Source organism: Harpia harpyja, chromosome 19 (assembly GCF_026419915.1).
Source record: "Harpia harpyja isolate bHarHar1 chromosome 19, bHarHar1 primary haplotype, whole genome shotgun sequence".
NCBI classification, from domain to species: Eukaryota; Metazoa; Chordata; class Aves; order Accipitriformes; family Accipitridae; genus Harpia; species Harpia harpyja.
In genome coordinates, this window is record NC_068958.1 from 3,407,804 (window position 1) to 3,429,205 (window position 21,402).

Consider the following 21,402-nt stretch of genomic DNA (forward strand, 5'->3'; position numbering starts at 1 on the left):
AACTACGTAAATGATAAAACTGGCTCATATATAAACAGCCAGTTTTATTTTTTATATGTCCTACTGAGAGCAAGAAATATGAACTGAGGATAAAACCTGGAAACAAAAATAACTCCAGCATGTCCTGTTGAAGTCTATCTTCAACTGATCTATGTTCTTTTAAAAAGAACACCCTTAAATTATTTAAAAAATGCCTCAAAAGAGAGTAAATTGTTAATGACACAATCAGAATAAGTTATGATTTTGTTCTGAGGAAGCAGTATAATCATATCTCATAATAAACCTTTGAGAGATCTCCACCACCTTTCCTGGCAGTGATTTATATATTGGGTATAGTGAGCAAGACACTTAGGTAATAAATGAGAAGATTGTCTCTCTTTCTGTCTGGATTAAAGTTTGATTGAAGTGGTTGAAACAGATTGGACATAATAGCATTAAATATGATTTACCAGTTCCTTGAAGAGTATTTTCTGCCTGAACCAGGCATAAGTTACACAAAGTAGAAAGCATCTCCAAGCCTTTCACTGTGAACTTGCTGTCGCATGGATTAATATCTTCATTGTCTTTAGGATCTATCTTTGGGTTTGAAATAAGTGCCTTTTCCTCCAGAACAGATTCCTAGAATGTAAATATTAAGAGACAGACTTAATGTCTTAAGGGAAAAGGACTTTGCTGGCAGAAAGAATAGTTAAGAGATCAGAGATTAAATCTACATGTTCACACTAAGATATACATAAGCACACATGGACTCCAGTGCATATATACCCACGTTGGGGCTGTGTCACTGATGTAGGAAATAGGAAAGGGACTAGCCTCTGCAGCTGCTATGGGCAAATAATAGTTTACTGCTCCAGGGACAGATTTAGTTTCTCCTGGAGCAGCACAGCACTTACCCACAGGAGATGGCTTAAACACATTGTCACCAGTTAACAACATAGACAAAATGGAAGGGGCAGGAAAGTTGTGGTAAACCAGCCCATGTCAAAACTTAGTCTTTAGGTGAAGTGCACATAACTAGCACACAAGTCTGATTTCTACTTGATGTTCGTAACTGCCAAATGAGTCTTGTGCTGGTTCCATCTTAACACAAATATAACCTGGGGCACCATTTCTTTAGGCAGAAATGGAATTCCAGAAGTGATCCTTACCAGAAATGCACACTTTCTGCCTTCTCTTGTAATGGGTGTGGGTATAGGTTCATCCATTCTAGCTGAATTTGCATGTTCCAGAGGTAATAAAACATGATCCTGAGCATTAAGCTCTGAAAGGTACAACAAGTTACAAGTTTCCAATGCTGCATTTTTTTCCATGAATAACTTGACTATAGCTTTTTGTTTAGCTCAGTCAAAAAGGTTTATTTAAAGATATTTATAGTTTGAGTAACTTAGTTTTGCCCTACACGTTCCTTGTCACACCAACAGAAGCTGAAAGGACCAATGACCTTATTTGTCTAATCATTACCTTACCTACCATCCAGTTACACAGTAGCAACTTTAAAGCTCACTTCCAGAAATATCTATGCTCTTTCTCTCTTTCTTCATCTATGCATAGCTGCTACGTCAACAAAACAACTTACACCTTTGTTACACCTTCTTCTTGCTAATCCTGCACAGATCCTGGTACCAAAACCCACGCTGAAGGTAACCAAGGAACATATCAACATTGCAAGTTCTCTCTCATGGGCTAATTAGCTTCACAGTCCTCTTCTGAAAGATCATTTGAACTGCTCCAAAGAACAGCTGAGACTTCAACTTTTGCCCTAAGTCATTCAGTTTGACTAAGTGGTTACAAACATGGTTTGCTACAGACATCATCTTTATTGGGTACCTGTGTTTCTGCAATCTTTAATCATAAAGACCCAGCCTGTGGTTTGACTAGTAGCACCACACATTTTCTCGGCCACCATCTCAGACACATCAGGACCTTGCACAGCAAGGGACTGCTCCAAACTTGGGGACTCCTCTGCCTGTTTCTGGTACTGTACCGGTGTTTTCTTGTTCTCAGTAGAAAAGCTGTAAACAGTTAGACAAGGAATTAATGATTGGGAGTTGTTTTCATGTTCCCAAGTTAATCATGACAAATCTATATGAAGTCAATAAAGGTATGAATTAAATGCTTCTGGTAGTGCTTGATAGTACCTGTAGAGTGCTCACATGCACATAGGTTTATAAACCAGCAAATTAGTAAAGCCAGAAGCACCCCAAATCATGTATTTATTTCTCCATTCCCCTCCCTCTAACTTGATACTGTATTTTATATAGTCAGGTTACTAATCTTCATAGACAAGAATAGGAGGAGACTGAAGAAATCATCAGCACTGAAAAGGCAAATCCAGGGTCAAACTCTGAACATGTATGCCTCATCCATTTCCAATCAATGATACTGTATCAGTTTCCAACAGATCTCATTAAATTTTCCACTTTAAATACAGCATTGCAACCTTATGGACATTTGGGACATTAGATACAGATTGCAATGGCGACTTCAAATTTTCTAAACAGTCTCCTTACTGCAAGAGCACAAGGCAACACAATTCATACTCACAGGCTTTTCCATTAGCGGTACAAGTTCTAGAATACACAGCTGAGTAAGTTATTCTGTCCAGAAAAAGCAGCGATCTACATGTGGGCTTTTTGTTTTGGTGTTTGGGTTTTTTTTTTTAATTTTTGGTTTGTTTGTTTGTTTACTATGATAGTTTATAAAGTTAAATATGTTCTTGCATAGATTAAAATTAACAATATGACAGTGTCTAGAAGCTAATTCCCTATTCAATTTTTTTTAAATGTGAAAAAAGCAGGCCTATATAGCATTCAACACCATTAATGTTTAAGGACTTAAAAATAAGTATCCCAGTTCAGAAGATGTATTCCCAATTCTTAGCTAAAAGCTTGTCCATTTATAATAATTACAAGTTTCTGTATTACTTGTTTCTAGTATTTAACATCCATTAACAAAACCTCAAACCAGCAGCTTTTTCTGCATGTTGGCAATTTATTTATTATTTCAGTTTGCTTTCATTTTTAAAAGTATTTCCCAACCCTTTCCATCCCCTTACAGCCCTGCTTATTAACCATCTTCCTGATCAGTATAAAACATGAACATACCTGCACTGGTGGATAGATATCACAATTACCACTCTGCACTCTTATGTAGGACAGAGATCTATACACAATCACACAGCAGCCGGAGTTTGGGTGCATTGCAAGTTCCACCAGGCCCTCCCTGTCTGCTCTAGACTGACGCTAATATTCACTGTTCTCCTATGAGCAGGCTTGTCAGTAATAAGAAGTGAAAGCACAGCCAAGAAACCTTTTAAAGATTTCTGTGACTTGTAATCAATAACACCATGAATTATAGATCAGCTCCATGCAGGGATTTATTTGAAAGCCTTTCCCTGTGGGGACTTAAGTAAATGCACAAACCTGACTCACCAGTCTGCTAACAGGCTGGGTAACACTGAATGAAAGGTGTTTGTTTTTTTAATTCATATAGATATATATTTGTCTTTAACTGCATTTTTTTTTTCCTGAAACAAACTAGATTTTTGTTCATCTGAGCCTGCTTTGGAAGACTACTGTTCTGAGAAGTGTGGATACTGCTGGGTGCTCATCTGCACTGCTCAGCTCCGCCAGCTCAGCAGGAAGCAAAAAGGGATGCTGGGGATACAGCGCTTTCTTAGAACAGTCTGACTGAACTCCTGAATTACCTCTGACTGGACACTTCACATGACACCTCTACGCTTGAGTTTAAGCATAAAATTGAGCCCTGTGTAGTACAAAAGCCTTCTGTGGTTAAATCCTAAGTGAAACACTAACCTGCTCTGAGGGATTAAGTGATACGTAGGCTTAGAGCCAGAGGATGACAAAGGAGTGAATTCCACCAATTAAATCAATACATTTCTACTCATTCCATATGGGTATTTTGAAACCTAATTAATATATAGTTGCAAGTGTTTTGAGTTTGTAGTTAAAAGCCACCATGAAAATGTGAACTATCGTTAGCAGTTGTGTGAAATCATTAAAAAAATATCCTGGTTATTAATGCTATGTAAATTGTCTTACTTAGGTCTGATGTCAAAGCTACAGTTGTTCCTAACATTGCAGTGACAGGCCCTAGTCCCACAGACTTAGATAACATTGCTTAACATTTTATAGTGTAAATAATCACAGTGAAATGTTTACCTGCTTGCACAAAACCACAGAGTTTAAAATTAATATATAAAGCCTGCAAGGACTTCCTTTTTTAAAGCACAGAGGATTGTGACACTGAATGCAAGAGCATAGAGCCATTCTAATGAAAGCACAACTGCTTAGGGAACAAATCCTACGCTACTTTTTGCACACAGGATTAAATAGTTTATTACCCAGTGCAGCCCCTTCCACACGCAATAAGCTTTTGATGGCAGACCAACATGGCTTCTTTCAGCATGAAACAGACTTGTCCAACTTCTAGTGATAAATCCAAATCACAGTACTACGTGATTACATATATGTGTCTAGAGACACAGAGATGTATAAACAGACTGCAAGTTTCAGGATTAAGGCCCAGATTTAGCTAGTTCTACTGAAGGAGTTAATATTTGTGACATACAGATGTACTGAGATCACAATGTAACTCCCTGTAACTTTCTGGTAAAATTCAAGATTTCACTTAAAACACTTTTCCCCCCTGCACAGAAGGGTACTTCTTTTTAAAGAATGGAAAAATCTGAAATAAATACGCTATTTCTTATTGATATATTAAGCCAATGAATGTATTCTGCCTGAAGAATTTAGCAAGTGGTATGGAAAGCATCTCCAGCTATGGATCCAGACACCTTAGTTTACTTGATGCTGTTCACATATCTTGCAATAAGCTGGTCCCTGCACTGAGGAGCTTACCATTCTGGATACCAGATGGCAGACTGGGCATATGGAGGACACAAATAAACAATGAGGCAATACTGGTCAGAATGACAGGTAGTGATCTTGATGCATCAACTGCTTGAACACAGAGATTTTCAAAACATCATTATAAAACTCACTCTTGGGAGCATTTAAAGCTCACACAATTATCTCGGACATAACTGCTTCCATCTTCTCCACTGGATTGTTTCTTATCTTCAGCTATCACTGTGGAAAGGGTTTTACTTACCCCTCATATTTCTTGCTTTGTTTATTCTTTAGCTGGACAGAACTCTCTTTATTCCCTGACAGATCAGGCCTTTTTGGGTGGGCTGTAGACTCTGCTGAAGAGGAATATAACTTTGGGCTAGAAATAAGTCTCACTGTCTTCATCTTTATTGCTTCTTCAGTTGCTGGGCTCCTTGTAAGCTAAAAGGAAAAGGTAACACACAAGGTTTCACCTGGGTTCCTTAGCTGTAATGTCAGCTCTGACTTCAGCTATTATCCACTCAAAAAACCCACCGAGACATCTACTGACTGTGACTTAATAACCTCTTGCTTCCCAGCCAAATTATGCAGCTTTTCCTGGATTTGTGCTGTAGAATGCCGCATCATTAAGATTTCTCTTTGCTGCTTTAATAAAAGCTTTCTTTCTTGATGGGCTGCCCTGTAGATATTTTGCAGGTGTTGGATTTCTGCCTACGCAAAGCAGAAAAAGAAAGCGTAAGAGAGCTAAGATAACAGAGAAAAGAGACCTACTTAAAAATGTGTATAGTATTTCTTAACATAAGGCAGTACTACTCACAAAACATCCTGAAAATTCAATATGCAGGTTTTGTTCCTTTTTTGTAAGAAAATTTTTGCAGTTTTATTTTTCACTAATGCTGACTGGGGGTTACCTGTGAAAACTAATGGCAGGTAAGGGGATATTTCACTGCCTGAGAGATGGGTTATCTGAGTGGTGAGACCTTTGGAAACGAATTACCTTCAGGTCATTCAAAACTACAGTATGCTTGTGGTTTTCATAGGAATTCCTTGAAATAAAGGAGAGACTTTTACTACCTAAGGAGTAGGAAAAAATTTTCTGACTACCGAGTGTCATTATGAGCCCAGCATTCCTCTCGGTAGCAGGAGAGCTGAGACTATAAAATTAGCTGTCAGATTAATTTAATATATTTCAACATCAGAAGCATAAATCTGCATAAATCAGTGGAAACCTACTTTATATGACCTGTTTGTTATGGCACAAATAGAAAAATCCACAATAACATTGGAGTAGCGGGGGGGGAAGGTGTTTTCTCCAAGATTTACAGACTGCTGACTTTGGCACAAAAACCCCCACCTCACTGAATGTGGGAAGCAAAGCAGAATAATGCATGTGAAGTCACACCAGTGACATTGTTTTTTAAAAAACAAACTCCACTTGCTCCAGGCACCTCCCCCTGTTTATAAGATGAAATCCAGCTCCTCTTGCTGCACTATTACCTGCTCCTGTTTCAGCTCCGTTAGGATTTTGCACTGCTTTGTGGCCATGGCAGAGGCTCCCTTACAATCTCGCAGGTTTTCCAGGCAGCTGGAGACCATAGAAGGATGGGGATCACAATCAGATAATTAAATGCCATTAATTTAATGCTCTTCAGAAAACAACGCCAGGGACAGGAGCAAAGCTCCTCTCAAAGCAGCTGTAAAAACAGCAGTAGCTATGGAAGAGCTCTGCAGAAAGTTCTGCTAGACTTAGAGGACATCTCATCTGGGGCCATATTGCCTGGACCTCTCCCGAAGCAGCCAGACTTTCCCAAGCACTCCATACACAGCACTGACTGGTGTGGGACACCGTGCAGGGCTCATACTGTACCTCACGATGCCCCAGCCCAGTCAGCGCTGAGGGACACCTCGCACCAAGGGCCTCACACCGTCCCCGATGGCGCCTGAGCCCAGTCAGCGCTGAGGGACACCTCGCACCAAGGGCCTCACACCGTCCCCGATGGCGCCTGAGCCCAGTCAGCGCTGAGGGACACCTCGCACCAAGGGCCTCACACCGTCCCCGATGGCGCCTGAGCCCAGTCAGCGCTGAGGGACACCTCGCACCAAGGGCCTCACACCGTCCCCGATGGCGCCTGAGCCCAGTCAGCGCTGAGGGACACCTCGCACCAAGGGCCTCACACCGTCCCCGATGGCGCCTGAGCCCAGTCAGCGCTGAGGGACACCTCGCACCAAGGGCCTCACACCGTCCCCGATGGCGCCTGAGCCCAGTCAGCGCTGAGGGACACCTCGCACCAAGGGCCTCACACCGTCCCCGATGGCGCCTGAGCCCAGTCAGCGCTGAGGGACACCTCGCACCAAGGGCCTCACACCGTCCCCGATGGCGCCTGAGCCCAGTCAGCGCTGAGGGACACCTCGCACCAAGGGCCTCACACCGTCCCCGATGGCGCCTGAGCCCAGTCAGCGCTGAGGGACACCTCGCACCAAGGGCCTCACACCGTCCCTGACGGTGCCCCAGCCCAGTCAGCGCTGAGGAGGGGCTCACGCCACACCTGAAGGAGGCTGCAGTAGGGAGCTCAACTGTGCTCTGGAGAGGATAAAACTGTGCAGACTCCTCTCCTTCTGCTTTACCTGCACTTATTCTGTAAGAGAAGGATTTTACATTTGCTCTCTTCCCCTGAGCCAGGACAGTTTTTCTTCCTTTGAGCAGGCAGTGGCACCTTCACCTCCTGCTGAAGGATCTGTCCCCGTCAGGGCAGGCCTGTGGTGTCCTGCCCACGTGTCTCCCCCTCACCGTTTCTGGTGGCCCAGCCAGGCCAATTCAGCCCTGGCTTTCTCCTGGAGAGCTTTTTTGCGGAGCTTGAGGAGGGCGGCCTGGTGTCGAGCTCGCAGCTCTTCTCCCCTCAGACACTGCTCCGCCATGGCCAAGCTGAAACGGCAGAAAGTGCTGGAACCTCCATAGTGCCGGCCGACTTCGCTCCACTGGGGACAGAGCAAAGCATTGTTGTTTATCAGAGAAGTGCCATCCAGGTGACGAGTTTGACATGGAGACTAAAAGCCAAGAAATCCCCCCAAAAAACAAACACCCCCCACACTAGTGCAAGTGCTGGCGTTACTTGGCTGTCGGAGCTGGCCTGTTCACTGCTGTCTCCAGAGTCGTCCCCTGCACAGATCTCCCCACGGGGCAGATTCACCGGAGGTGACAACAGATTTGAGGTTTCATGGTCATGCAGCAGCTCCCCATGCTCTGCTGGCAGGGATCCTAAGGAGAAGATTTAAAGTCACCATAAGTAAAATATTTCTCTGTAACAGAAGGAAAAAGACCTCAAAAACGGTTCCCATAATATGTGAGTTAGCATCCGTTCCTGAAATCAAGGCTTCTTTGCAAAGACTGGGCAGCTGAGCCCGCGCGCTGCCCTCAGCAGGAGCCTGAGGAGAGTCACCCACAGCTGTTCACTTACAGGAGCAAGTTATGAGCACTAACCTCCCCTTCAATTGAAATCATAGTAAACAGGTAAAAAGGAAAAAAAGGGGCCTATAACTAACTCCCAAGATTATTTTCTGTAGAAGTGTCAGGAGTAAAAAAAGGGACTGCTATGGTTTAAATATCCATAATGAATATAAGTATTTAGGTCAAAATCTTCAAAATCAGTTAGCAAATTAGTGAAATTTGTGATTACGTGTTCCAGCCCCCGGATGCTGAGCTGTTTCTCATACCATGCTAGAAAGTGGCCTTTGCCCAATACCACCAAATCCTTTAACTTAGTGTTCACCTTCCTGAAGCACTGCGCAATATGAACCCCTTCCTCCCAGAGGTTTTCTTTCTCCCACTATTTTGGGAACCACTGGACTGTGATCTCTTTCCATCTTCAATGCAGATTGTTTCAGTGAATGCATCTCTTGATTACTGAAGGTAAGAAAGAAAGGAAATATTTTCTTATTGCAGTCAGAGATACTATTTCAATTTCTAGCTTTCATAGCAAAGTCTTCCATGGAGGCTGAATCTTTTTCAAACTAGCATGGTACTAATTTTTATGCAATACTGGAATTTTTACCTTTGCAAAAGTGCCTTTCTGGTTATTGTACCCATAAGACTCTAGAAGCAATTCTCAAGTCTTCAATCTATGCCACTTTAAATGAACATAAAAACATGCACATACAATATTCTCACTCATGCCAAGGTATATAATGGTAAAGCAAAATGAGGAAAATGATATTTTCCCACAAGTTTCAAAGGGGCTTCTACCTTTTAAAAAATGCAAAATCTCTGTGCATAAATTGGAGTAGAAAGACTGTATCGCAAAGACGGATACTTCACAGCAGAGATGTGATTGAATAAAATGGTTAGGCCATAGTCTTAAAGATAACATGACGGCCACGTAGGCTGTTCTTAAATGACTTGAAATGAACATCCATTTTAGAAAGAGCACAGTGCAAATGCTTTAGCGCCCCAAGTAATTCATATAGTCAAAGCACAGGCTAAACCATCAGAGTGCCTCGTTATATACTGCCTTCTGTACCTGCCAGCTGCATTGTCACCTTCTGATTGGTATCCTCTCCACATTTGCTCTGTGTGGTCCACTCTTGGCACTGAAGGATAACTGCCTTTGGAGCTACTGCACTCCTGCAAACACAGAAATTGTCTGTAGACCTGAATGATCTCTTTGAAAGGCAGAACTTTTAAGCCTTCGTCCCTCACCCTCTTGGGAAAGTCCTTTGTTGTAGATAATGCTGTTCATATGCCAATAATTCCTAAAGGTTTGGATTAACAAATGAGCTAGATACTACTCACAGTGAAATAACTGTGTGGGCATATGGAAGTATGGTACTATAACAGCTCACAAACTGTTGTGTATTTAGAGCTGCTTTCATGGGAGTCAGGGTACTGTGTTCATCCTAAGGGCTTTAAAAAAAACATACAGAGATCACTTCTGTCTGAGCTGTTCAAACATACTGAAGATATTAATTGAGCTAAAGTATCCTCCAAAGCAAATATTTTCAACGATGTAACGAGAGCTTGGAATTGCATGAGGTTTGAGCTTGTGTTTATGCATGTGGGGCTAAATTCCTATTCTAACAAATATACACTGAAGTCCATCAGTTCCTAGCTGACTTCAAAATCTGAGGCTGGAAGGCAACCAACAAATAAACAGCTTGCTACTTTTTTTTGTTTGTTTTTTGAAAGGGTACTTTTTGGTCAAGATTAGCATCTCACTAGGCTCTCATGTCTGAAGAAGTATCACAGTAATTATCTCTCGAGGACTTAAAAACCCTTCTCTTGATTTTACAGCAAAACCAGCCATAGACACCAAAAGCTGCAGTACCTAAGTGATTTCAGATCAACAACCCAAATGACAGCCTAAGGGACTTCATTACCTAAGAGACCTGGGCCCTTCCAGAAAGATACCCTGATCTGCAGTTTTTAATCAGTTAAAAAAACTCCTTTTGATTAAGGGACTCTGAGTGAGAGAAAAAAAACACAGTGGGGTTTGGAGGAACATTTTGCTGAATCCAGAAGCAGTAGCACAGGATCTGAAATGATAACTTACCTCTAAATTGTGCTGAAGCAGGTCAGTCAAAAACCTCTGGCTTTCTTCAACTTCTAGCTTTGCTTTCTCCCTCAGCACTGTAAGCTGCTGTTTCTGCTGGAGCTGATGGACCTGCATTAGCAAATGACACGCTATAAATGATATTTTTAACCAAGTCACGTGATTCCTCAGAGGTGGGGGGCAAAGGGCAGCAAACTCCAAGAGGAGGCAGCACGGTATTGCGCAGCCAACTCCTGTCGCATCCTGCTACCTTTGGAAGGCAGTACAACTGCTTGCTTTGGCTGCAGCAGAGCAATGCATTCTTGCCCACCAGTGCTAGACTAGGACCTCCAAATAACAAACTAAGGCTGATACCTCTCCTTTACAGCTACTTGGGGTTTATAAACCTGATGCAGAGTCAGCTGATGCCAGCTGATTATAGCCTAAACACACCTGAATCCAGGGATGGCTATCACCTTTTTACCTGGGATAGCAGAACTTGAATTGCTCTTTGCTTGTTGCATAGGTTGCTTACTGTACCTTCAGTCTGTGAGCCAGTAGTAGGGAGGTTTGCCTCAAATTGTCCAGATGGCTCCTGTGTTTGTCTTCCAGTTCTGTGCAGCTAGGGTCTCCCTCACCTGCAGAAGCTTAGGAAATAGATGTTAACAGTCACCATTTCTTACTTAAAAAAAAAAAAAAAAAAAAAATCTGTACTCCACTTAATAGATGCCAGCTGAAGAAAGTATCAGAGTTAACCAGAGGGAGGTAGTGGAGACAGATTTCTTCAGATTCGTTGCTGCCCTGAAAATGTGTTTCTACACTGCCAAAGTCCTTCGGGATTTAAGCATTTGCTAAGTGTTTTGCCAGCAGAGCTGCCTTGCTGGATCACCATTGAGGCCAGTATACCTTGTAAATAATCTAACAGTATCATAGTATTTTCAATAGGGTACCAGGGCATCTGCTTCTCAGCATTCTTTGCAGTGTTTCAGGCCTGACTGTACTTCTCAAAACATGCCTGAATCCTAATACATATACTTAAACAAGGGATCACCAAAAGGGAAGGGGATATATGTACATTGTTCCTAACTGCTTTTTCCTTTTGAATCCTTCTTGGGCCTATTTTTGGAAGCCTCCCAAATCTGACATCTGCCTTTAATCCTGGAATAACTCCTCTGCATACATTTACTTCTTCTACCATATCTGAAGGAGGAAAATGTCACTACCTACATCCTGTCAAGAAATCTCTTAGCGTAAAGTCCTGCAAGTACTGGGGAGAGGGGAAGAGGTGGGACTCAAGAGGGCCTATGCCAGGAAAGAGAAGGACTGGGGAGTGATTCTCATTCCAAGCCCGAAGTCCAGAGTGTGGGTTATGGTCACTCTTGTTACCATGGCTTCTTTACTGCACCAACAGGGTCAAACCCTCTAGTTACAAAAGAAGAAAAGCTTCCCAACGTGGTCACTTCTTTGGGAACTCCAGCAGCATCGAGTGTGCCCCCTCCATCTTGCAGCTTCTCCCTGTACAGGGGTGCAGGCTTGATTTCTCTCTTTTGTCACAGGGAGACAAACCCGTGAAAAAAACAGCTTTTGCTTTTAAGTGGGGAAAACAACTCGTGTTCCAGGTGCACCTATTTCACTGCTACTTTCTTATTGTAACTCTCCTGTCTGTCTTTTACACTATAGGTGATGTAATGTTTACCAGTGATATGTTCTTGGCTGCTTTGAGCTTCTCAGATGAATTGCTAAGCTTATGCAAACAGGTTGCGTGTTTACTCTGTGCTGTGCCACTGTCACAGCAACCAGAGTTATAAATGAATTGAAGTGTGGGTCATAAATAGAAATAGGTTTGACTTGGAAACTTGAGATAAAATCTGTATCCCTATCCAGATTGTCTGAATCCATATTACCTCATGCCTCAGGATAAGCCCACAACATGCACGGTTTGTTTTCACTTTAAATACCGAAGGATCTTTAACATGGAAGGATCAGAGATGTGGGCTTCTTTGCATGCCAGGATGCTTTTTTTGTTTATGTGGATGTGAATGAAATAAAATGTTAATGCTTCAAGCCCGATGAAGATTTTCTATTAGAATGCTGCTGTGTTTTTATAAAGGGCCTGCTTGCAAATTTCACTTACCTCTTACAGTGTTACTATAGGAGGCTTTTCTTAACCCCCTGCTTTTCCGAATCAAGAGACTGGATGAAAATCCCGTCTTATTTCTGTAATGCCTATCTCCTGGTTCTGAAGGGTTGTTTGAAAAGACAAAATCATACTGAATTACCTAGAAATCACATGCCCAATAAACAGTTCATCCATTTTAAGTGAGTCTTGGTTTTGCCCCAATCTTTCTAATTTGGGGACTGATTCAGACTCTTTAACACTTGTAGTTACCAGAGATGATTTTGTGAAATGGTATATTTAGGAAAATGCTGTGGGTGAAAGAGCTGTTGTTTCTACAGGGAAGTTTTATTACTGTTTTTAAGCAATGTAATAGAAAAAAGGCAAGTGAACAGTTCTTCAGCGGGTATATAGACAGCTCATCACTTTCAAAAGCCAGATGAGGATGCCTCCTTCAATACTAACAAATAAGGTCATTTTATTAAAAAAATTTACAAGCTAAATGTATTGATGCTAAGTTGTCTGAGTAGCTTTTAATACTAATATCTGGGCCATTCTGAAGTATGGTAATGTATGAGGATATAGTTTAAAACTGACAAGTATTTTCAATTCGTGCCTCAAACTGAAAAATGTTATTGTTCTGCTCAAAGCCTGACCAGTGGTATTGATCTCAAAGTGAATAAAAAGTTTGTTCCGTTCTGTTTTCACTCCTTTTGAACAGTTTTCCTAATTGTGGCTATTTCCAGATGCATTTCTTGTGTTGCAATATCCTGCATTAAAGAAAATACCATCTGGCTAAATTTCACGTCCTCTTATGTTATGATGAATGGCATTTTACTGCATACCCAGATAGCTTCAATGTACATACACTCAGTCTTTTTAAAAAAATGCTATTTATTAAATCACTTTCCGCTGCACCTGCAGAATCTCAGTAAAGCCCTGTAGAATCTCTGTGACATATAATTAAAAAAGCCAGGCTAAAAGTCTCATTTTTCTAATCACTTGAAGCTAGGCAGAAGCACTTACTGCTGCTTTACTCAAGGACAGCTTTTTCTCTTTCTGCCCATGTCAGCAATCAGTCCAAACCAGTTATTACAAAAATACATACTTGCAACTTCAGATGTAAGCATAACTTTGACTACATTATTGCCTGGAGGTGTATGAAGATGGGGTGTAAAGAGTCCTGAAATGCTGCTGTAAAATGGTGCAACAGACCCAGAAGGAGTTGACCCATTTGATACCCAGGGCAGGGGAATCCTTCCCCTCCAAAATTACTGGGCTAGCTCATTTGCTTTATTATTTTAGGATGCTCTTCAGGTAAGTGAAGGGATGGGTGAAATACCACCCAGGCATTTCAGTACTTTGTTAGCATGCAGGAACTGAGCTGTAGTGATGACAAGTAACTGAAGATACAGAAGAGAGGTTTGCTAACTCCTGATCCCAGCTGAGATATGCAGCATGGGCGAACAGGATGGCTGTTTGGCCCTTCTTCAGCAAGACCTGTGAGCCAAGAGCAATCCCTACGCAAGAGACTCTGAACTTGAAGGTTATACTTATTTACTCAGGAAAGCCAAGGGGCTGATCTGCATTCTTGAGTACCTTGGAGAATCTGTATTTCCACACCTGCTGAATCAGTTTCTTTTCTCCTCTATGAATACATCTGGTATCCCACTTGTCATTGAAGAGTAGCTGCTTGCTAAACAAGGGGATTAATGTGGTCTGTGCTGCTCCTGTCCTCTGCATATTTTGTATTTATGTCTAAATCCTTTAGTGCGGAGGGTTGGCTAGAGTTCAGCTTCCAGCCAGATGTTGCAGCACATGGCAATACCTCACCCTGCTGCTGACCCTTCCACGTGTGGCATATCACATGCAGAGCAGCAGAGCAGCTCTTGCCACAGGCTAGCAAGAGAGAGCTGGGCCTGAGTCTGGACCTAACCAGAACCCTAAATTTCCATGGAATGTTCCTTCTATAGCTCACCAATTATACTAAATTCCCTCAATCCACTACACTTGCAGTATGGAAACCAAAGACCCAACCCATGTGGCAAAGCAACACTGGACTCCACAGAGTAAGAAATGCACACGTGTCCACATGCTCTGCAGTGCTATTTTACAAGTAACAGCACACTATGGGGTAGTAGCATGGAGAGGGAAAAAGTCCTCATTTCTTGTGCACACACAGGCAATAGGATGATTTATCAGCCAGCTAATAAGCAGTGCAAACACAGTCTCTGTGGGTATGGAAAGAAACTAGTTCAGAGGAAGAAAGCTGGTATCAAAGGAAATGAGAGCAATTCTCAAGAGCAATTCTCGTGTTGCCTGTCACAGAGTCAAGAAGCATGCTATGCTTCAACACTGCCATCATTGCAGGCTACTTTAGAGATGTTTGAAGGCTGATGATGGAGCTCACTGAAGCTTCACCAGGCAGAAGCTTTGTAAAATACAAAAGACAGCGTAGGATTTTGAAGTGAAACACGAAGAGCTGTCTTATCTCAAAACTATCAATCAGAGGACAATTAGCTGAAACCATGCTGTCACACTACTTTGCTGATTCCACTAATGTAATCATTTCTCCCTCTGCTAGAAGCAAGAAGGCAGCTCCCTCTAGTGATATGAGAGAATATGTCAATCAGCAGTTAGGAAAGATGTTATGTATATTTTCTTTGTAATCCATGTTAAAATTCTGCATTTTAAGAATAATGAAGAGCATTCAGTTTGCTTTCCTAACGCAAATTACTTTAAACCAGTAGTCATGCTTAAGCTTCAACATTTAGAAGATACTTTTTTAACAATTAATTTCAGCTTAAACCTTGTTATCTCTCAAATACAAAAAAGAAACAAAAGTCTGGCCCGATGAAATGAGCTTTCTGGCTCATCTAGTCCAATCTGGCTCATAGTCCAATGACAAGGCTGTACGAAGCGGCACAGGCAAAATGTTTTTTCAAATCACCTAGTTCCCTTATTTAATAGCAATACAGAAACTTGGGTACTGTGGGCTATATTCAGAGGGTGTGCTGCAGTACCAAGGAAAGTATAGCTCATCTTCTCAGCTCCCTGTGGAAGAGACCTGGTGGTCTGGCAGGAATGATGGAAAGATTTTATGTAGTGGTGTCTCCGAGATAAGCAGAATGTGCAAACCACTTCCTCGTCAGCTCACTTGGTTATAGCAAGTTTTGTGCCTAAACCGATTAGAGATGCATATAAGAGCTACATGAAATACTTTCCAGTGATGCCTGTGGAGACAATTTGTGTTCATCACAGTATGTTCTTATGGCATTTGCAATTCTGGATTTTATACTGGCTGTGTTTAAAAAGAAAATTCAACAGTTCAGGACAGATTTGCTGTCTTCCTCCAGGCAGTAGTTACAAATATTTTGTGAATATCTGCTTCTTATACTGTGCTTTATTATGTTTGAAAATGAAATTTGTTATTTTGCCAAGTATGTTTACTACAGAAAATTTGTCATGTCTTTGGCATAGCAATTAGCTATGGGGATGCATGTATCTTTCAAAGGTAAATATTTATATTTTATATTAATATTTATATTTTGCAGCAGTTGTATAATTGCACATCATTATGCTGCATGTGCATGGTGACTTCTGTGTTCTGTGAAAGAGAACAGAATCAACTGCTGGTGTGATGCTTTATAGCAGACAATACAGCCTTGCGTCTGAATGCCCTTTTCCTGATAAGAGTGGTGAACGGATCCACTTGTGACCCATATTTCAAAACCACATTGTCTTCAGCATGACAGTTCTGTGCCTCATCTGCAGCAACATGGCCCATAGTAGAACTGCTGGCTTACAGTCAAACCTTGGGCTTGAGCACACTCAAAAGCTGTCAGCTCCTGCAAATGCTCAGAGAAGGTAAAGGTTTCTCCTGGCATAGACAAGAGGCAGCAGTTGCTGTTGTTCATGTGGTGAATAGTGGACGGCAGGGTCTTTTTGCCAGATAGCTTCCAGAACTGGGGCCCTTAGTTATTAATATTAAATAAATATGTTGTCTTTCGCTTATAGTAAACACTTCAGACAACAGACTTACTGTCCAATCATGTAAGATGCCCTCCTAGTCCCTGGGGGGTGGGGAGAGGCATAGTAAACAAGGTTAGCTTCTCGACCACCTCAAAATCCAGTATTACGTATAAAATTTTGTGGGGAAAACAATAAGAATCCTTAATAAGAGCAAAGGCTTTTTTTAAGTACCCTCTTTGAGGACAGGTTATCTGATCTTGTTCTTTTGTCTCGGAAAAGCTCTTAAAACAATGCACCATCTGCTACTGTTTGGTGGAAGCAAGCAGAGATCTCTTCAGACAGAGCAGCCTGCATGCTACTGTTTGCCATTTAACCCTTTCGACCACAAACTTTCCCTTGTTTCTATGCAAACATTTGTTCTGAGCAGAAGTGGTGATGCCCTGCACCCCACTCTTGCCTTGTCCAGCCCTGCAGGATCCGTAGGATAATATCCAACACTTATCTGATGTGGTAATTATGAAGAATTAATTGCAAGGCTCCTTGAGACCTTCAGATGAAGCTGCAGGGTGCTGAAAATGTCTCTGGTTTGAATGGAGGCCGTCTGTAGCTGCTGCATGTGTAACAGCACAGGAGCAACCTGTGAGGTGTCGCTCTGCTGAATTCACACCTGTGAAACAGCACAGCGCTGCGTGGAAAAGGCAAAGCATTTCTATTGCATTTTTTAGTGGGATGTATCTGTTAAATTGGACATGGAAATTGAGGGGACATTTTTTCATATATTCGTTCTTCACCTTCAAAATTTGGAACATGAACCAGCTATTTGAAATTCCCCCTCACCCTAAAAGTCTTTTCAGTCCTAGTCAGAACCGTTAGCAAGAATTCTCTTGCAACGAAGCACTATTCATTCTTTTGCAATACAATAAGTACCTTGGGAGGGCACTGAGTAACCACCGCGCTCTGACACTTTGGGGAATGCCACCTTACCGAAGTCCCGCTCAAAGGCGTCGTGAGTCTCAGCTCCAGGGCTCAGAGCAGCAGAGGGCTGTAATCTGAGGCTGTCCGGTGTCCTCAGGCTCTCTGTGGGAGACTGGTTGGCAATCTCTTCTTGATTCTGAACTTTCAAAATAGTCTTACATGGGTAGTGATTCCTCTGAGCTGCGAGTTCTCTCTGCGGACTGTGTCAAGGTAACAAAAACAATTAGAGAGTTTTTGAGATCTTGCATGTGCATAAGCAATCTCTTAAACTAAAAATTGGTTATTTCATTTTAACAAAGCTATCATTTATTAAATTTTGTTAAATGGAAACAAAAGACTGACTGAAAAGTCGTACCTGCCAATGTACAAAATCCCCTTTCTTGTACCTTGATGTTGTCAGGAAAGCTCACAACACTTGTCTTCACCTACTCTAATTACTGCTCTGAAGAACTGGATATTTTTCAACCTGGTGGCAAATAGAAACAACCACCTTGCAGTTTTGAAGCTTAATTTATGAGGGCTGCATTGTACAATCTGTGCCATTGTTAGGACTTTGTTGCACAATCTAGCTCTGAACCTTGGCAAAGTTATCTGAAATCTTTTTAGAAACACAAAGTACTGATCTCTGTTCCAGTGTTTCTGGGACTTGTGCTGGGCATGGCTGTGGCCCAACTAACATTTGCTATTGATATATAAACTTTAGTATTTCAAAACAATGTCAGCACCAAGTCCCGCAGTCCTGATGAAGATCTCAGCTAACTGGTTTTACTTTGTTTTGATCTGTAACTATCTGAGATTAACTAAAAAGATTAGGAAGGAAGGTGTGAAAATGGGCATTTATTGATCAAGCCTCAGCTGAAACACATGCAGGGACACTGAGACACATTGAAATGGTGACAGATGTTTTCTTTTTTATACAGAAAAATGAATGTGGAAAATTTTTTTTGTTGGCAATCAGCTTAGGGAAATCTTATCTCATTTTTCTCGTTAATAAGCTTTTCTTTGTTTTTCATGACCCAGAAACTGCTAAAACGATTAGAACAGCTTCCACTAACATGTCTTGGAGGTAGTCTTCAGAAAGTGGGAGCAAAGGTGGATGAGAGAGAAAGAGAAGAGGTAGCAGAGATTTCTTAAGAAGCAGTTCTAATATTTGTTGGGCAAATGCACTGAGTATTGTCTCTGCCTTTGTGTTGTGATAGTTTTTTAGTCAATGCGACTGTTTTCTTTGGCTCTTGAGAAATGCCTACTTCTGTTTGGAGAGACTGATGCCAAGGTCCAAATCCAACCCTGCCTTTTTTCTGGGAAGGCTATTGCCAACATCAGTGAAAGTCAATGCAGATTCTACAGAAAATACTGGGATTACACAGGAGTGGCCAGCAACCCCTCTCTTCCAGACACAGCCAGCTCTGCAGTGGGCATAAACCATCACAATTCCCAGATGAGGCTCTTTGGATTTGCACTGGCTAAAGAGAAAGCATTATTGGGTCCACAGTAGGAGGCAGAGCTGTGATCTAACAGCCAACTGTCTCAGGACGTCAGGCCTCTGCCTGACAGCTGCTTGCTCTGCCCTAGCCTGTGAGGCTGCCCAGTGCACTTTCAAAACTGAACTTATGGCAAAAGTGTTATGGTCTTTTTGACTCTCAAGAATGTAACAGAAATCCACTTATATGGGTAACTGAATCAAAATAAGGATGAAATTGCATACGCATTTTCTGGCAGTTTGGAGAATTCCCATCAGTGTGTCATTTGCATTAGCAACAAATCTCCGTCAGCCGCCCCTGTGGACTGCAGAGCAGCCGTGCATGAAATAGGAACGTTTCTTATGGAAAGAGGCACCTGCAGGATTTCTTGCATGAACATGAGTCACTGTTTTCACAGCTATAATTAAACATGTAAACACAAAACTGTGTTGTTGAAACTGGCTGTGGATAAGATCATGTTCAAGAGTGCTGATTTTGTAACACTGGCTGTTTTGTATTTGTGAATGAGGCCAGCAAACAGTCAGTTTTTAACAGGTGGCTTGGTTTAGATGAACTCTTGAAGAGAACATCCATTGTAGCCAACTGTGGACTCATAACTCATTATTGCTGGTAGCAACAGTGGAAGTCAGAGCATAGACCCAATTCAGCTGCTTTCACTATCATATTTTCTAACCTAGCTCTAGCTACACGGGTGATGAGCTACACAGGCATGGATTTACCAAGGGCTAAGACACAGCACTATCCCCACCTGGTAGCCAAGTCCTGTAAACTTTTGAAGAGACACGCTTCCTTCACTCCCTACTAACACTCCCCCATATGGAGTTCATGCACTCACAGTGCAAATGTGTCTGCAGCAGGAGGAATTATGACCCTGGAAAACATGTTTCTCAGTCACCTCCTTAACACACTGGTGTTCCTCTACCATGTGGCTTTCTCTCCGATCAGATCGTAGATGTATGCCCTCGGCAGGCATGTGAATCAGTTGGTACCGGAGCAACTTCAGGAACAGCTTGGTCATGGAAGCCTCATGTTGTCCTTACTGGCATGTGCTGCCTACTGGTGTGTACAGAAGGACTCTCATCCACTTTTGCTTCCCATGAGTGAGTGTGCACGCTAGGTGCAAAATTAGAATCTAGATCATATGCAAATAAAAGCTGAAGACAATTCAAAGACAGGCTTTTACACTGAACATTTGTATTATCTATTTTACTAGAGGCTAAGAAAGGGTTAGACATGGGGTGGTCTTTCCTTTGTATCGTCCCCTTACTGTCACTACTGCTGCATTAGAGGGAGCCCTCAACCCACAAGGAGATGAGTCTGGAGTTGTTCACAACATAGCAACGCTTTCCACTTCTAATCTCTAAATACAGTGATATTTTATCTGCAAGTAGCTCTCCTCATCTTTTGAAACAGCATTCGCAACAGGGTTGCGATTTGTTGTTTGGGAGGTTTTATTGGTCTTTTTCTTTCTGTGATGCTCTGAGGACTTTGACTCCACTGCTCAAACACACGGGAGCTTTGCTTTCTCAGTAATTGCATTGTTCAGGAGATCAGTGCAATCTGTCTTATTTCTACTTTGTCTGATGCTTGTCCATTACAGCGGAGGGGCTATTCCCTTCGGGACCCAAGGGGGTTCTGCACCTACCTTCCATTACCGTGAATTAGAGTTGCCTATAAACACGCACGCTTCAAGACAAGAGTAATGGACCCCACCATTTTCTCCAGACTGGTGGGCTGTGCTCTCTAAGGTGCAGCGCGTACGCAGCTCTGACACTTCACTGCACGCTCTGAGTGCCGAGTGCTCATGTTTTATACATTTGCCATCTTCTGTGACAGAACAGCTCCATAATCCTTGCAACTGATCTCTCAGAGCAGAAATCAGCCCAGCCTTTGTGAATGTGGTAGTTGCGCACAAAGAACAGGGTTTTAACTCTCAGTAATTCCAGTAATTACTCTTCATAACTTTGGTAAGCTGAGCTGTCTGGACTTATCTCTCCAATTTTCATTTTCCTCTTGTTTACTTTGCACTGTAAAGCTGTAAACAATCTTCTTAAAAAGAATGCTGTGCCTTATATCCTGTCTTCAGTTAAACAAACCGCTCTTCCCATTAGAGCTTTCTGCAGTTTAACTGCAAGCAGTTTGGCACAGCCCGCTCCGTCCCAGGGCCTGATGAACTGCCCATTAAGCAGAGCCACTCCATCCCCGCCTGGGCAGGGATCCTGCAGCACCAACACCTCCTCCTTCGCTCTGAACGGGAATTTGGGGACGCAGTGGCCAGTTTGCTGCACATATGTCCTTTCTTTGGTAATGCCTGTGCAGGTCATATTTAATCTAGGGCTCAGGGGATTTATTCTCTAAGGGAAGACCTCTCTGCAGAGACGTGCGGCCCCTGCGGGGACTCCAGCTTTGTCCTCCGTGGCTGGACAGGGGCACAGTCTGGTTTGCAGTTAGCGATTGTGTCTGAA

The 21,402-nt window shown here is 42.3% G+C and overlaps 1 protein-coding gene across 1 annotated transcript in view; it reads right to left on the minus strand.

The window, feature by feature from the left end:
* The window catches only part of CCDC187 (coiled-coil domain containing 187), a 37,281-nt gene that overhangs the window by 694 nt on the left and 15,185 nt on the right, over nt 1-21,402 (minus strand). The window contains exons 15-27 of the mRNA XM_052815671.1: nt 17,466-17,656; nt 10,934-11,040; nt 10,415-10,525; nt 9,386-9,489; nt 8,639-8,772; nt 7,982-8,127; nt 7,660-7,847; nt 6,369-6,456; nt 5,406-5,582; nt 5,134-5,312; nt 1,828-2,012; nt 1,149-1,261; nt 450-618 (exon numbers count right to left, since the gene is read on the minus strand). Coding sequence (XP_052671631.1) covers nt 450-618; nt 1,149-1,261; nt 1,828-2,012; nt 5,134-5,312; nt 5,406-5,582; nt 6,369-6,456; nt 7,660-7,847; nt 7,982-8,127; nt 8,639-8,772; nt 9,386-9,489; nt 10,415-10,525; nt 10,934-11,040; nt 17,466-17,656 — 1,892 coding nt within the window. The remainder of the gene's footprint in view (nt 1-449; nt 619-1,148; nt 1,262-1,827; nt 2,013-5,133; nt 5,313-5,405; nt 5,583-6,368; nt 6,457-7,659; nt 7,848-7,981; nt 8,128-8,638; nt 8,773-9,385; nt 9,490-10,414; nt 10,526-10,933; nt 11,041-17,465; nt 17,657-21,402) is intronic.